We start from the raw sequence: 17,771 nt of genomic DNA, 5'->3' as shown, positions 1-17,771 counted from the left end.
ATCATAATTTTAATATAAAAAATTATATTCAATGTGTGCATGCGTCCGAAATTCAACGTTTTCGGCTATTTTTATTTAAGTACCTTTTCTTCCTTTCTTCGTTTTGTTTATTCTCTTATAGATGGCAGCACAACTATTCAATCATTAAGTTTGGATTTTTTTAAAAGTATTTGTTCTAAGTTTAGTGAAATTCGGCATTTTAAAATTAATTAAATGGTGTTTTAATCAAAATTGCATTGATTTCTTTCTATTCATGCGCTCAAATAGAATTTTAATTTGACAAATCGAAAACATTTGCACTTGTTAAATTAAATCTTTTTAAGTGCACCAGATGGCGTGACGTTTTCCAAAATCCCAAACGCCAATATATTTTTCAGCGCTTTTTCTCTCCCAAATTCACTTTTAATTAAATTTGTAATCAATTGTAATTTCTTTGTTTGTGCAAAAAAAAAAAAGCTTTTCTGTTTTTATTTTTTTATTTACGTGAATTTATTGTATTTATATATTTAAATCAATAAGATTATACGCGTTAGTCGTAAATATTTGTTTGTAAATAAAATGTAAACCATTTATAACAATAACTTTTAAATTTACATGCGTATCTCTATTAAAGATTATTCACATATGGAATTTTTTTCAGATTGTTCGTTATAATTATTATTTATATATGACTTCTTATTTCACATTCTGTAAGAATTTTTAAGGTTGTAGAGTATTAAAAGAAAAGAAAAAAGAAAAGACACCGATTCTTTTGCCAATAATTAAACGACGTATTTTCAAAAACTTTACACAGTAGTTGGGCCAGTGTGTGTTTCCTGGAAGGATTATGTGCTCCCCCCCCCAACCCAAGCCGTCGGAATAAAATAAAATATTTCGTGAGGAATTTTTTTTTTCCCCGAAAGATTTATTTATTTATTTTTTTTTTTTTCGATTTTTCTATATTACACTTTTTTTTTTCCTTCATTTTTCTGGAAACATTATGAGATTATTCTGCGTTATTCTGCACACATTCATATTTGAATATTGAGCTTTGGTATCGTGAATCCCAAAATTTTTAGACAAAAAATATCGTGGTTTTTTTTGGTAGTTGTTATAATATTACATTTAATTATTGTAATTGAAAAGTCATTTTTTTTGTGATATGACATATATTATTGGGCATCTGGAAAAAGACGTAAAACGGCACTATTTTTTTTGTAAATATTGAATTTAAATGCATTTTTCATGTTTAAATAATATCATATATACTCTAATATTCTTATAAGTAAAATCCTTCTGTTGAATGCTGTAAAAATTTTTAAATTATTGTTTGAAAAAATTATTGAAATACAGAATTAACACATGTTTTTGTAATTGAATTCAAAGATTTGTACTAATTTGATCTGACTGATTCGATTTCTTTGTTTGAGTTTAAATTAAATTCATAATATATTTAATTAAAGAAACAAAATTAGGGGATTTAAGGCAAACTTTTTTCATGTGGGAAGAGGGTGGAATATTTTTTTAACAGATTTTGACAATATTTTAAAATTCTATTAAAGCAATGGGTTATCCAAAAAGAAATTAAATACAGATCTAGCGAAAATTTACGAAAGCCATTGAAATTATTGAGCGAATACATATCAACTTCTTGCAATATTTGCTCTATTAGAAAAATGGATTTTATTTATTAGATATATCTTTTTCATATCTATGTAATATTTTTGGCATATACTATTAGTTTGTATTCTAGAGGATTCTGGATTTGTAATATACTATTAGTTTGTATTCTGGCAGATACATTCTTTTCTCTTATTTTAAAGTTGTTACTGGTTTGGTCGACTGTAGTGATATATTGAGCACTATAAATTTTATTGTACCTGCAAAAAACTTTGAGATGTTATAATTCATTCTAAGAAGTATTTTCTGGATTTCATTGTATAAAATATCTTTATACGAATTTTATAAATTTTTTTTTTATATCTGTTGAATTTACTATTTTTAATATGTCTGCAGCTTTTAAATCGAAATGCGTGCAACTTCTGAATGCATGATGTGTTTTATTTTACTTGTGTTTATTTTGATTTTTTACTCTCATGTCCAAATTTTTTTAACGGTAAGTTTTGATATTTTTGGGACAACGTATTTTCTTTTTTAGTACATAAACGTTTACAAAACTTCAACAATTTTGGACACTTTATTCTTTGGACTTGGGTGAATTCCTGGTGTTTTTTAAGGGATTTGGTGGTGTGTTTTGATTTTTTGTAACTTTGGAAATGGTCTTTTTATATAATGATCATTGTGCGTATTTTGTTTTTGTGATAATGTGTTTTTGTTTTAAATTTCATATTTATTTGCCTAATTTTTATCATTTTTGTCTCGTTTTAACTTACTCGCTGTAGTTTTTTTTCTTTGCCTATTTATAGCTCTCTCTAAAAGGATATTTCACTGCAGTATGCTTTTCTGTAAATAAATAAATAAATTACCTCACTCCCCCTCACACAGCTGGGCACGACTGACTGCTCCTTCCCCTTCCCCCGTCAGGCAGTTCATGACCTTTTCTCGGGCGGACTTAAGCCACACAACCAATGATATACAAGTGATTGTGCTCAAACGCCCTCCAGATCTGGGGCAGATACAGAAAAATATTTGGATGGGGAATACGTAAGAATATGGACTTGGGTTTTGAAATTTTCGGGAGAGACTTGAGGGTCAATAAAAACAAAAACAAAAAAAAAAAAACTTAATCGGCCGGGAATAAGACGTTTGGGACTAAACGGTGCCGTTGCTCACTGATGGCTTTATTTTAAATGCAAATTAAAATTGATATTTTCAAAATTTAGTTTATTAATTTCGGTCTTCATTACCATTGGTCTTCAAATTAATGTAAGGATAAGGATAAACAAATACCCACCAAGCCAAAGGACAAATGGGGTACTAGATGACATCATCACAGAACAACTCCACCTAGCAGAAAGACACAAGCGACATGTGTCGACACCGGAAATCGGGAACCGACATAAATTCTAAACACTCCAGGAAAACGCGCCAAATGTCTCAAGCTGAGCAATAGTCACCAAACCACATCAACATAAGTAACATAAAGGCCACTCGCTTTTTTGGAAATATTTAATTAAAAAAATATAATAACAATAGTAACAATGCCCTAATAATAAAATAATAATAGTTCCACTATAATAACAGTTATACCAAAAAAAAAAAAAAAAACGCAAGTTTCAAGTTAATGTAAGCTCAACATAAAAGGAAAATGTTAATTCAATCTCAATTCTATCAACGGCACTTACTTTTCTGTAGAGATTTCATCATTCTTCATGTAAGTGAGAAATTTTCGAACAAAATGTTTTTGATGCTTTCATAAAAGTCGAACAATATTGTTCAATAATTTAAATATTTGCAACCATTTTCTTAATCATCTTATGTTCACATATGGAACATCAGGTCAATCAAGTTATCATAAAAATTTGTGAAACATGATAATCAAATTGATATCTTAAACAAAGCGCCCACTACAATTCATGCTGGTACATGGCGCACACACACCTAAAATCACTCCTTCATCTGTAACTCGAGCATCGGGTTTATCCGGTTAAATACAGTTGTAGGAAAGATTTTAATAAATAAGAAAAAGGAAAGGGAAATAAATTGCATTACATGACATACAACTGGAAAAAAAACTGTGAAATGTTCTTCCATTAATTTTTTTTTTTTCTCCATTTTACTTTGATTTTGAAAGACAGTATTTTCTGAGGTAACTGACTTCAAGGAACATTTAGACATTTCCACTCTCATTTTTTTGCGAAATATATTGTATTGCAAAGAAGAAAAAAAAAAAGCACGGAATACATTGAAATGAAAAAGCGATAGATGGGCAGTCTTAGCTCATTTGTTAAGGAGCGCTGTTGGCAACTTTTTTCTTTAAATGATCAACTGTTCAATTTTAATTGTGCGATAGTGTTTTCCCCCTACATTATATTGACTCATGTTGAAGATTTTTTTTTATAAATATGTTCATGTCCTCGTTTTTTTTTTAAATTAATCATTTATGGTGTCTAGTTTTGATGTAAGTCGAACTTAAGGGATATAACAGAACAATTTTGAGTTGACAATAGAGATAATTTCATTTTTACAGTGATGCATATAGTACCGAAACATTTAATTTTTTAAAACCACTCTTACATATATTACTGGACAAATCGATAATCAAAATTGAAATAAAAAGAAATTACAATAATATTTGGTGAGCGACTGTCAAGGATGAATCTTCTGTTTGCTTTTGCCAGTGCAAACACTTTCGGTAATTGCGTCCTTGGGTATTTGCATTGTAGTGATTCTTCATGTGGGACTCTGCTTTATTTAATTCTTATTCAAACCCGATTGCATCGAAAATCTCGAAGGGCATTCGCTCACACAGAAGATGAAGGGGAATTGAGGGGGGTGGAATGAAGTGGCTCTTAAACTAAGACGCATTCTCTTTCTTCTCTTCTTGTTTTGCATAATTCTATAATGCATGGATTTACTTCCCATTAGTATGTAGTGTTCCCACACAAAAACTTTTTATTTAAAAAAAACTTCCTTTCTCATTTTGCATTGTGTTTCTTTGCATCGTTTCGTTACTTTTTTCTTTTTATCATACTTCAAATTTCATATCTCTTGATAAAGGGAAGCAAATAAAATCAGTAGGAATGTTTTCCCTTCATCTTTCTTGCGTACTTCCACTGTTGTCTTTCGCTTCAACTTATAGTAAGGAGATTCTAATATGCATCTTATGCATCATCCTTTGATTATATCCAATAATTGATATTGATTAAAATTTTGATTATGAAATCATACGCCAAATTTCCTCGATTTAGTTTGAATATATATGTGTAATTATATATCTTAATCTAATTTAAATCCTAATTAATTTCCAAATTTTTATTTTAATTTAATCCATATTAACTTCATTCTAAAATGTTCTCTTATTTCCTGATCCAATTCCCACTTTTTATTTAATTAATCCTACACGCGCTCCATAAAACTGTAAATTCAGCATTTCTTCATGCTTCGAGTGAAGGGGCAAAATTCTTTAGAGCTTAGCACATTCTTTTAAAGATACCTAAACTTCCCTATCCTAAATCGACACGTGTCAAAAAAAAAATCCCTATCTAAATCTCATTGTAAAAACCACTGAAGGGGAAATTTCGTTCTCTTTTACTCTTGTGTCGACATGTAGACTGATGTATTTCTTACCACTTATTCTTGTACATAAATTATGCCTTTCGGGATGAAATAAAGCAAAGTTCTGAAATTTCAAAAGTTTCTTCTTTTTTGGTCATGCATCCGCTAAAATATGCATATATATACAGGATGAGTACAAATGATGGACCTGATTTTAAAAAATCTTATTTTTGAAACTATTGTACATATTGCAATAAATGGTACATGAATTTAAAGAGAAATATACCAAGTTTTTTTCAGTTATAAATTTTCGACGTGTGACTCGCTTGTTACACGGCATACGTCGAATCTGTAATCCAGTTCGTCACAACCATTTTGTGACATTACTCTGTCAGTGGTTCCGAATGCTGCACAAATACGCTTTTTAAGTTCTGGCAGTGTTTTCGGCATTGGTGGTACATAAACAATGTCTTGTCTCAATGATTTTTTTTTTTTTGTGTGGGGTCATGTCAAAGATAACAGACAAAACAAAATGCTACAAAATGATTGCAACGAATTGGATTACAGATTGGACATATGCAACGTAACAAGAGGGTCACATATTGGACATTTATAACAGAAAAAAAATCGGGCCTATCATCACCCTGTATTTAATTATTGTGTTCACATTCAAATGAACAGCCATTTCGATTTCGTTCAAAATTTGATAGAAATTTAGATTTTGATACAAATAACGTTTGCCGATTTTCTAGATTTTTTCACTTATGAATGATCATGTTTTTAGATGTGATGTATTCATGTGCATTTTTCAAACTATTAGAGGTCTAGAAACTAAAATTTGGAGATCGAACCATTTTGATTATTCGATTGCTTTTCTTCGTATTCTTGGTACTCGAGAAAGTATATGATGTTTTCATAAAACTGGTGCCATTTGAATAACTTCATTAAATACTTTTATTTCCAAAATAGTTCTAGGTGACTTTATTATTGACTGTGTATTATAACAATCAGCAACCAATTTTGAAAAAGCGTTAAGACTATACATTAGAGGCTGGGTGCCACGAAGACGACCCTATCACCTGCTTCTAATTACCTGAAGCGCCTTATCTGATTGCTTTGGCTTAATAGTTCATTACCATCGACCTTTACTGAGAATCCATGACCTTCAGACCACCGTGACTGTGACTTTGAAAGGATTTTGAACTGGAGAAGTGATAGATACCAGCATTCATTTTTAATACGTACAAAACACTCTCCAATTTTACACTCTAATGCGTATAACTTTATAAAATCTAATTAATGGCTTGAAGCGATAATCACAGCAGCTACTGAATGTTTAAGATTCGTCTTTTTTTTGTTTTGTGATTTAGATAAACGGATCATCTAATCAGTATGCATCATCTAATATGAAAGTGAAAGATGAATCCAGCACTGTTATGGATTTTCTTTGTTTTTCAGTTAGTTAAAAGTTACTTAATTTGTCTTCTGTTATTCTACAGGTGATAAATGGTTTCTAGGGCTTGAATAACGGGCAAAACAAAATCACGATTTGAAAACATCTTATGAAAGGATTGCAGTCTTCGAGATTGTAATTGAAAATTGATATTTTTGTTTTGCATAATAACCGTTTTAATTAAATGGATAAGATAATGAAATATGAAGCACAAATAATCTGCATGCATGATTTTTATGGTTTTAAATATTTATTCGATGATTAGAAAACGTCTCATGAATAATAAAAGTGCATTTATACTCATAAAAATGAAAGCATGCTTTGCATAAATCAAAAATAAAGCAGTGAATTTCCTCAAGGTGACCAAATGTCCCGAAACAGCCAAGAAAGTTCTAAATACCATTGTTTGCAGTAGATTAAAAAAGTTCCAAATGTGTTTGGAATTAGAATTAAATGTTCCAAAAAATTAAACAGTGACAACATTAAAAACTACTAAATAGATTTAAATTTTAAACAGTTAAGTACTCAGAACTTGGAAATTTTAATTCTTAGTTATTAGCGTTACAGTTACCCCCGTCTTTCCTAGGCATCCGGAGTGATCTGCATGATAGTCTAGGGTGAAAACTGAGGTTGGAATCCTGAAAGTCACAACTGAAACACCAGGCAAACATTTGTTACGGCCTAATCGTTCTTGTTGTAGTTTCTTCCCATCATTGGAAAGGTGTTAACTCGACCTCAAAACATTGCTGTACTCTCTAGGTGATCGAGTACTTGCTTGTTTATAAAGCAGCCTTTCGTGCACATACTCTGATGTTTTTCCCTCGATGGGACAAAGATACGAAAGATTAATTTATATTTCCAGCACTTTCTATATGTATAGAGATACCAGACCTACCGAATCAACTGGTGTAATTTTAATTTTTTTTTCTGTGATGATTGAAAAAATTTCTTACTTGTGAATTAAATCTCCTAAATTGTCCCAATCTTACTTATCAGTATAAATAGTTCATATTAAAAAAGATTAATGGATTTAATTATTCTAAAACTTAGTTTCTGAAGATTCTCCTTTGAACAAACATTTTAGCCACCTAATGTAAATGAAACAGCCTCTCAAAAATTATTAAAGCAATAACAACATATGTAATAATGAATTTATTTTTTAAAAATAATTTCTTAGAATTAAAACTTTTTTAATAGTATTTTTTTCTTTGCTTCTAAATTCTAATTTTTAATTTTATTATTTTATTTATTTTTTTAATTTTACATATCATTTTATTTCATTTTACTTATGCAAACAAATTAACATAACGTTTTTCAAAAAACAAATTTCATAAAATTTTTTGAAATGCTATAAAGACATATTACAAAAAATGTTATAGAAAAATAAACAAATATTTCTATAACAAATAATAGAAACAGATAAAACCAACTCTTCAAATAACAAATCATACAAAATTTACTTTCTATAAACATAATTTTATATGAAGTAAAAATCCATGCTACTTTGCGCAAATGTTTTGTGGAGAATTGGCGGGAAAAAATCATGATGTAAACAATCTTCTGTTAACAAAAGAAGAATGGCAACATATTTTTCGCATAAATATAATTTCACGCAAACGATTTTTTTGGAAACTCGTGACTATTAAATTAAAAATAATAGGATTTGATTTACATAATTTAAATATTTAAAATGAATTGTGTCTTGTTTTTCTTTTGCGCTAGATTAAAAACTTACTTTAGATTGTTGTGAATTGTTTATTCTTTCTTTTTTTTATTATCGAATGTGTGATCTTGACTGCAGCCGATGTTTTTGTCTTACCTTCTAAATGCTAACGGTACTTGGCGTGGTCGTATAATGAGCTTGCTTACGGAAGCTCACGTTTTAAGCGGATGTCTACACTCGGTCAGTGTACAATCATGTCAATGTAGAGGCTTGTTTTTATTACTTGTTTCCCGGTGATCGGTCAGTTTACGGCACAGATGACAGCTCTTAAAGAGGCGGATGCTTACAAAGTTAAGTTTGCGGATTTTAGTGGACGCTGGAGCTTATTTAATATCACATGAAAATGGCTGCAGTATTTTTCTTGGTATTTAATTATAAAGTGTGTTTTTTGGCAATTTTTTTTGATGGAATATTGTTGCTATCGTTTCTGTTTGCGAAAGGAATATTAATGTTATATATTTCAAAATTTTTGATTATAATTTAGCATACTACAAATTGTGAAAAATTGTGAAACGTTATTTAATGATAAGGAGTCAATACATTTAAATAACTACGGCAACATAATATTACTGCAGCATAACTTTACTATTAATAAAGGATAATATGTGTGTTTGTGTGTCTTTTGGTGATTTAAAGGCCATGGTGTTTGATCTGGAACTACCAATTTTGACACAAATATTCGTTAGAGGATAGAAACGTACATTTAAAAGCGATTTTTTTAAAGTTTTAAATTGAATTGTTATTAATGAAAAAATGTACTATCCTTGCGTTCTCCTGAGATAACTGCAGAAAATATTATTGTACAAAATTGATTTTTATACCATTTTAGTATTTAAAGAATTTTTTTAAATGATACCAAAATAGTAGCTCTGCAATGTTTTCCCGAAATTCTGCGATTTTTTTAAAAAATTGTGCATAATTTTCAATTATAGATTTTAATATTATTATGAAATTCAAATCATTTTCATTGCTTCATCTAATATGTAATATTTCTTACGTTAAAAATTAAAAAATAAAAGATCAAAACAGCAATCTCCCATAGTGATCCAAATCCAATCCGTTCCTCCATTTGTACCGTTCAAAATAACAAGGAATGGAAATTCCATATCTAAATACATTTTTTTAAAAATCGTCAGTTCTAGTGATCAGCAATTCGCTTGCAGTAATCAGTTTCTATATATAGGCAGTTCGACATGGGAGTTATATTAGGACTAATGAAGATGATGACCGTGTTTCATTGTAAAGTTAATAATACATTCCAAAGAAGATTATGAGGTATGCTCCAATATAAATTAGAAGACAATTAAAAAAGTCCACGGAAAGAACACTTTACCATGCAAGGATGAATCGAAGAAACGAGAGCATACATCATTCGGACGAGGATGAATGTGAAGAGGTGCCAGAAGAGAAATCACTTTCAGTTGAGAAATATTCATACGAAAGGCTTATCTAATGAATACTTAATAACTCAGTAGTCTTAGTAACTTTTTAAGAAAGTATAATAAATTAGGTATATATGAATATTTTCAATCCTGCACATTGTATTGATTTCTCTGTTTCTAATTAAAACGATTTAAGGTGCGTGGTGTATTTTTCTGTTGTCCTTTTTATTTATAAAATTGTATTATTTTTAAAACATTTGGATATACTGGTTAGTTGCATGTAATGGTCACTTTGGCTTGGATCCAAGGCGATCTTTACTAGCGGCGTTCACTGTAGAATTATGAAGAGTTTCTATAAGATTGACAGATGGAAATACCTTCTACGCTACACTCAACATACAAAAGTTGATTATTCAAAGACAAATCAAACATAAAACACTATCATTCCACAATATTTCATATTACAGGTTCGAAATTGTTTATATACATATTTATAAAACGTTCTTTCAAAAATAACAAAAATTATTTTAATGTGTATTCTATTTTTATTTATGTTTTAAAAATATTAATGAAAAATATGGAACAAACTTTCATAAGTGTATAGTTATTGTAATAGCTAACATTTTAATATCGTTATAGTGAATTATTTTAAAAATAGATATCAGTTTCAAATTTTTCAAAGCATATATCAAAAATCCAATAGCAGCTTATATTATTGCATACCATTGCATAAATTACAATAAGAATAATTATCTGTAGCATTATTTAGAGGTCCCAAATATACCAGTGGTAACGAGTATTGCATTGAACATTGAATGGGTCTACTTAATTGCATCGAATCTCTCGTGTCAACTTGTGAGTTTTTGATAAAAGCGTGCTTGCATTCTTTTTGGGAATTATATAAATAAATGTGTATATGGGAAATAAAAACAAATATGGTTAAATGGAAGTCATATTTTTGTGCATTTTCTTCATTATTATGGAAAGACTTGAATTTTTTGAATGAATTTTAAAAGTTTTTTGTTAGAACCATTTTCAGTCTCTGGTGAAGTTTAAGTAGGAAGGCAGAACACATGATTAGGAGAGAGTGTGCAAGCATTTTGAAATTTTATAGTTTTTGAAGAAAATTATCTGAAACAGAATTTTTGGTTTGGCAATTATTTGATTCGGCTTAGAAACATAAGAGCCCGCACAACTTGAAAGTTAAAGTTGAAGTGACGCCGGATTTCGAGTGATTAGAAAATAATTATTTATAGAACACAAATAATTTGGAATTATTACATATATATATGTTTGAATTTACTCTAAATATTGCTTTTATTAAACTTGCTTTTTTAATTTAAAATTACTGTTTTTAATCGATTTTAGCTCTCATTCACCGATTCGTCTAATGTTAAATTGTACTACTGTGCATTTGTGAGTGTGCATTATGAAAGTGACGTTGCAATAAATACTTTAAGAAACTTTGTTATAAAGTGTTACAAAAGCTTGCACAATTGCAAATGTAAAAAAAAAAAAAAAAAAAAAAAAATGTTGCAAATATGAATCAGGAGTCAACCACTCTTTTGTAAATTTAGATTTTTTTTTTAATTAAAAGTTTGTACTTAAGAGTAAAAAGCGCAGCATAGTCAACACAATAGCTCTTGCGCCAGGGGGGGAAAAATCTAAGAGTACAAAATGCAATGCAAAACTGAACGGCCTGTAAACAGTTGACATATAATGATATAATAAATCTTGAGAAAATAAAGTTAGACAGTTCTTTCTGTTAATTTTTTTACGGAACCAGGTGAATTTGATAATGTGCATTTTTTAGCAAGTTTTCTACTACGTAACCACATCCATTTAATATATTATTTTAGCACTTCAGTAATCATTATTTCACACCAGCTATCTATATAATGTAACTATTTTATTATTCTGAATGAAAAAAAAAAGAGTATATACAGCGGTCAGAGATGTTGTTATTCCTCCCCTTCTGTTTTTTCCAAGTGAATTCATTATCTATTTTTTCATGATAATTTTTTCCCCTCATCATCTACAAAAATATGTTTTCTGTTTCACTTTATTCTAAGTGTGTTATTTAGTGGCTAATCCTGTCTGTTATCTCTTTTCAGATGAGCTGCTGCTTCTGGCTACCTGCTCAGGCAATCAACTTCGCCCTGCTTCCCCCCTACACCCGGGTGGCTTTCGTGGGGGTCGCTTCTTTCATCTGGGTCAACGTCCTTTGCCTCGTCAAGAGACAAGAGGTGCGGCTCAGCAACAATTACATCTTTCCTTTCGGTCCTAGTAAATTATCAACGGGTTAACCATCGCTCACTCTTTAATTCGACAGCTTGCGAAATCGTTTGGAAATTTGTGCTGCCATTAATTTTCTCGATTTTGCCACTTCGATTTATCCAATGTTCGGCCCAAGTCATTCTGACTGATGAAGTTTAAATTTTAATGATCTGTTGGGAGAGTAAAATAATCTGATTCTTTAACTTATCTTTAATCATATGAAATAATTTATAAACGTTATATAATGCTATTATCTTGAGGCAATATGCTGTTCTTTTAGACAGAGAATTGATGGCGTCCATAAAAATGCGCGGGTAAATTGTAATTGTAATATGTGAAATCTCTTTGATACGATTCTCGTTATTGTGTCAATCTTGTTAGTATGCCGTTTTTTTTTTTTGTTTTTTTTTTGTCTCAATTATTCCTATTCATTTCAGTATTAAATAAAATCTTTATAATGTCATAGATATTCGATTATACGTTATCTAATATCAGAAAAGAAAAAAATAAATAAATATATAAATTTAATTTATAATTATTTAATTAGAATCTAAAATCAAACATCATGGAAATCGAAACTAGCGAGAATTTAACCGAAATAAAATTAAAATTCTAGCAATTCTTGACAAACTAAGAATATAAAAACCTAAAAAGAACTATTTAAAAAAAATAATCATTTTAATTCGCATTGATTAGAATAAAAATTAAATAATCGGAAAATGGAGTAATATATTCAATGATTAGAATTCTTTTTAGATACATTTTCTATTTGTAAATATTTGTAAAGGATTACTTAAACGTGATTATTCCAATGAAAGTTCAAAGTTATTATTATTACGTATTGTATAATTATTTCAAAAAAAGTTGAAGCTTAAAAAATATTTTACATTTTATTTATATTTTCTAAGATTATAAACTTAATAAAATCCTAAAATAATTTTAAAATCTCATTAAAAAAAAAAAGAACTATACCATTATATTGTTCAGCTAATATAAACAATTTATAGCATTTGGAATCACTACTCGATAGTACGCCAATATCATTGGTACGTTTTTATGGACTAATAAGAATACTGTGAACTACTCATTAAAGAGATTATAATATAATAAGAATACTGTATTTGAAAAAGATCTTTGAAAGTAGATTTTGAAGTATGTAATATAATTACTAATTCAAAATGTAACATATTTATCTGTAAACTGATTCTTAGACTAGCTACTGACTGTAGCAAATAATTGTTACAATAAATTGTAATTCTTCTATCACTTAAACTTCCTAATAAGAAGTTTAACTGAACAATAGAAATTTTACTCTTCTGATCGATTAGTAAGTATTAAATTAAAATTAATATTGAATAGAATTAACAAATAGTTATAATCTCCGTATCTTTGATAAATATGCTTTCGAAATTTTCTCTCTCCCATTCCTGTAACTGTCGTCCGGGATTGAAATCCAGAATATCTGGTCACTTTCGTACAATTTTAAAAAAGAATTGGTAAAAAGAAAAATTAATTATGGTAAAAAAAACCTAACCATCCGCTAGCTTTTAATCTGACACATTTTTGTTGTTTTTTTCAAGACACGTGCTTTGTATTCTACTGAAAGCATTAAGCTCAAAGTTACAGTTGTCTTTTGAAATAAAATTTATCAGCTGAAATTAGTCGGCAAATGGACATTGTTAGTTGAAAAGTTTATCAAAAATTATATATCCTGTCGAAAAGTTCTTTGAGTGACAGTATATTTGTTATACTTCTTGAACAATTTTGAAGCATTTTTATTCCTTTAATTGCATTTGATATAAATTGTTGGAAAAACATTTTGGCAGTGCTGTGTGAACTTGCCATTGCCATTTACTTGTTTAAATGTGTGTAATTTATTTATTTTTGAAACGCTAATTAGTTTTAGAAATAATATTCTATGTTAAGAACTCATCTAAGTTTTCTTCTTTTTAAATTAAGGAATTATTTTTACTAAACATTGATAATTTCTCGAGGACACAACTAGTTTTAAAATAGCTTTTACATTATTTTAAAGTGAAGAAAATAATTTTTATCCTTTCCTCTGATAGTTGATGTATTTTTTACGAGAAAGTTTTAAAATCTTACTAAGCGGTAATTTGCTTTATTATAAATATTAGATTATCTAATTGAAATACACATACGCAAAGAGTATTTTAAAAACGATCGCAAACACTTTAAGAGATGATAGAAGGAAAAAAAAAAGGAACAGTGGAAGTGGTTTTATTGAAACTTTTTCGCATAAGCGTGCTTTTGAATTATCAACCTTATGCCATTAATAATTAATTAAGGTTAATAATAATATTAAAAAAAGAGCCTATTAGCACGCGATCTTTGTCGATTAATAGTAGGGCGTGCTTAATATAAAAGAACTAAAAAACCGCATGTATATTCAATACAGAGGTACAACTGTAGTCACAAAATCACTTACCGAATTTCATATATTTAAATCATTGCATTTTTGAATTATCGCGTTTACATGTTTCTGAAAGTGCAGAATGGAACCGTTTACAATATGAATATTCACTGTCACATATATTTGTGAATGGTTTCTGTTGTTGTTTCTTATGGCACTTGCCATGGAAAAGCCCGCTGTTACGAAGACAGCGATTTTAAGCCGATGGGAGAGCGTCTCTTGTTTTTTTAGTAGCGCCATCTAGAGCCAAGAGTACGATTTAGCTACTCACGCATCACATTCGTTTGCACAAGCGCTTTTTACATGGGGTCACTTTCACACATCTCACAGACAGAACAGATGGGTAACAACCATGCCCTAACTGGGACTCGAACCCAGGATGCCGAGATCACGGGGAAGACGCGCTTCCCCTATGCTCGCGAATGACTTCTTCTTTCTTGGATAATGATATTCTTCAAGTAATTCATAATAAAGCTATGCTTTTATATTTGCTGATTGGACGATTACAAATCAATGTATTTTATTTTAAAGATTGTTGCCTTTTTTCGTAAAATTTATTTCATTTCTTTTAGAATAATTCTGCATATAAAATTTCCCAATTCTTTTTCCTCTAGATTTCTGAAACTAAAATTGACAACCCGGAGGTTCTAGAAAAAGCAGCCAAAGATTGAGAACAGTACCTGAAATATGAAACTTCGATTCATTTTACCAACACTTGGAGCTAACCTACCATTGGTGATAATGTTCAGTGATTAAATCATATATTTATGGTTCTGCCATAATGTCAACTTTAGTTGTTGCTGTTAAGTGCAAATGTTTGAAAAGAACCTAAACATAACAGCGATAACGTTCATACATTCCATCAGCAATACAAATTATCTTTCGAGTGCAAAATTATCAATAAATGTAATTTTCATCTTAATACAGATGCCATAATTAACAAAACTTTTAATGCATTTTGTATATTTTAAATATACGCTGGCAACTGAAGTGTAGCCAATAATAATGTAATCAATATACGTGATGTTACAGTTACATGATAAATGAAACTGTATTAAATTTCACTTGCTTTATCGCTCTTTGCCCTTGCCTATGTCACATCTTTTTTCCTGCTGCCAGATGTATAGATGCATTACAAATTTAAATTGGTGCTTTTTTGTTATTTATCATTTGATTACTAAATAACTATTTTTTTCGGGGGGGGGGGGAGCTGATTCTGTTTTATTAATCGAAACTATTGATCACTATTTTATGAAAGAGTAAACAAAGTTGATATGTTAGTTACCATTTTTTAATATATTCATCAATTTATGTATAAAAATATACAAAATGGATTTTATCGTCGAATAAAGCCTAACGCTATTTTTGTGCAGGAAAAATGCATTTTTTTTGCTTGTTTTGTCTTAAGTATTCTATTTCAATTCATTCAATAAATTGGTGTATATTGTATGTCTTATCATATATATATATATATACAGAAAAACTAATAAAATTATCTAACTTATTATTATTCAAACAAAAAAAATCATAGTTCTTCTATTTAAAGGAATTTTATATTTTAAGTAATTTTTTTGATTGTAGTTTTTTTTCTGTCTGCTAACGCTACTGAATTTTTATCTTTTGTAATTATTTTCAGTGTAAAATTTCATTTTTCAAACATACTTTTAAAATGTTTTTACTTTTGCATTTTATTTCCATTCGAACCTATTGTTTCTGTATTGTCAAATTTTAATTTTTTTTTGTGTTTCAGAAGAGTATATCTTTTTTTTAAAAATATGTTCCTTGTTTGTGGAATGTGTTAAATTAAACTTATGAGAAATTTAGCTTTAAATCTTACTGAATCTTTTATAATAACTGAGCAGTTTGAAACACTTTCCTCTTCTCTAGGATAACACGTAATACAATCACAAAAGAAACAATACAAAGCAGTTGTATTACTCCCAACTTTCTGTCATACTTAAACAATAAAGCACTTCCATTTAAGCTCTGCCATATTTATATTCCAGTCTACACTTCTGGAATATATCATGAAGATAGGTGTGGAAGAGAAGATAAGATCCTTCCATGATCCCAGCAAGTTCACAAAAACAACAACCGAACTTTCTCGTGCTGTTTCTCGCTATATATATTTCGTAATATAATGAATTAAACCAAATGTGAGTTTTGGAAGCCTTTCTTTCAAACCATGAAGTCCAAATTTTGATAAAAATTTGCAATTTTGGTCATATAATAATGAATTTTGGATATAAAATACCAAATTTCATTAATATAAATCGTTTTGTTTTTTAATTATCGTGTGCACATTATGTACACAGAGACAGACACGCTTGCTTTCTTTAGATTTCATCCAAAATTTGATAGAAATCCACAAATTTGACATTAGAATTACTTGTCAGATTTCAAAAGCTCTAGGTCTAAAGGTCTGTCGTGCAGAATACCAACACTTGTGCATAAACATTTTCCTTTATTATTAGTAGAGATAAACATTCTAAACATCTAGAAAACGCCATTGTGTTTCTTATACTCTTGTAATTAAAATAATTAATATTTCCTTTACGGAATAACTGAAAAAAAATTATGAATTGAAAATCATTTTTCTTTAGAGAAATAATTAATCGTTCCGAGAAATTAATTTTTTTTAAGGGGACGGTGGACTGACTCTATTAGGTACTTTTAGACTCTTTTGCGAATTATTCACTTAGGGTGACGAAATTTTTTATGCTAATGTATTAAATGTCAAATTTCTTAAAAAAACATTTTAAAACGAAATATGTTATTTTTAAAAAATTTAAGAGATATATCATTTAAAATAAGTTAAAATATTTCTGGCGACTTAATTTTTAATTTTTTCTATTATTTTTTTATTACTCAATGTAAATATTATTTGGAACATAACTGTGTATGATTTTGTAATTCCAATTAAATGCTAATTTTTTAAAGATATTTTTAAGCTCACTTACTGAATTTTCATAGGAATTTTATGTTTTTCTGAACTAAAATTGACTTTTAACTATCTAAAACAACTCGAAACATAAAATGCAAACCCTATTTTCTTTTAATGTTTGACCGAAGTCTTTATTATCAATTTCGTTAAATTTTTTCAAAAATTAAAACACTTGGGACCTTTCAAAAATATCTAAATCTAATTATAATATCATTTTGAGAAAAGTCATTAAGGTGTACTTTTTTCATTTTAATCTTTCAAATATTTATTTTATTGAACAATACGTTTTATTATACTATTTTAACACACATTTTGTGAGTATAAACATATATTTTGGTTATGAAACGATAAAATTAAAATTGCACATTTTCGTCCATATTTGCTTATTTCAAAGTCCACTG

The 17,771-nt window shown here is 28.9% G+C and overlaps 1 protein-coding gene across 2 annotated transcripts in view; it reads left to right on the top strand.

Moving 5' to 3' along the window:
• The window catches only part of LOC129971542 (mpv17-like protein), a 36,226-nt gene extending 20,034 nt beyond the window's left edge, over positions 1-16,192 (top strand). For both annotated transcript variants that reach the window (XM_056085411.1, XM_056085410.1), the window contains exons 3-4: positions 11,830-11,961; positions 15,041-16,192. In XM_056085411.1, the coding sequence (XP_055941386.1) occupies positions 11,830-11,961; positions 15,041-15,097 (189 nt within the window). In that variant the 3' untranslated portion in view covers positions 15,098-16,192. The remainder of the gene's footprint in view (positions 1-11,829; positions 11,962-15,040) is intronic.
• The last annotated feature ends 1,579 nt before the right edge of the window (positions 16,193-17,771 follow it).

This window comes from Argiope bruennichi, chromosome 6, assembly GCF_947563725.1.
Source record: "Argiope bruennichi chromosome 6, qqArgBrue1.1, whole genome shotgun sequence".
In the NCBI taxonomy this organism is placed as follows: Eukaryota; Metazoa; Arthropoda; class Arachnida; order Araneae; family Araneidae; genus Argiope; species Argiope bruennichi.
The sequence above is the reverse complement of the archived record's forward strand: the minus strand, read 5'-3'. Positions and strand labels throughout refer to the sequence as shown.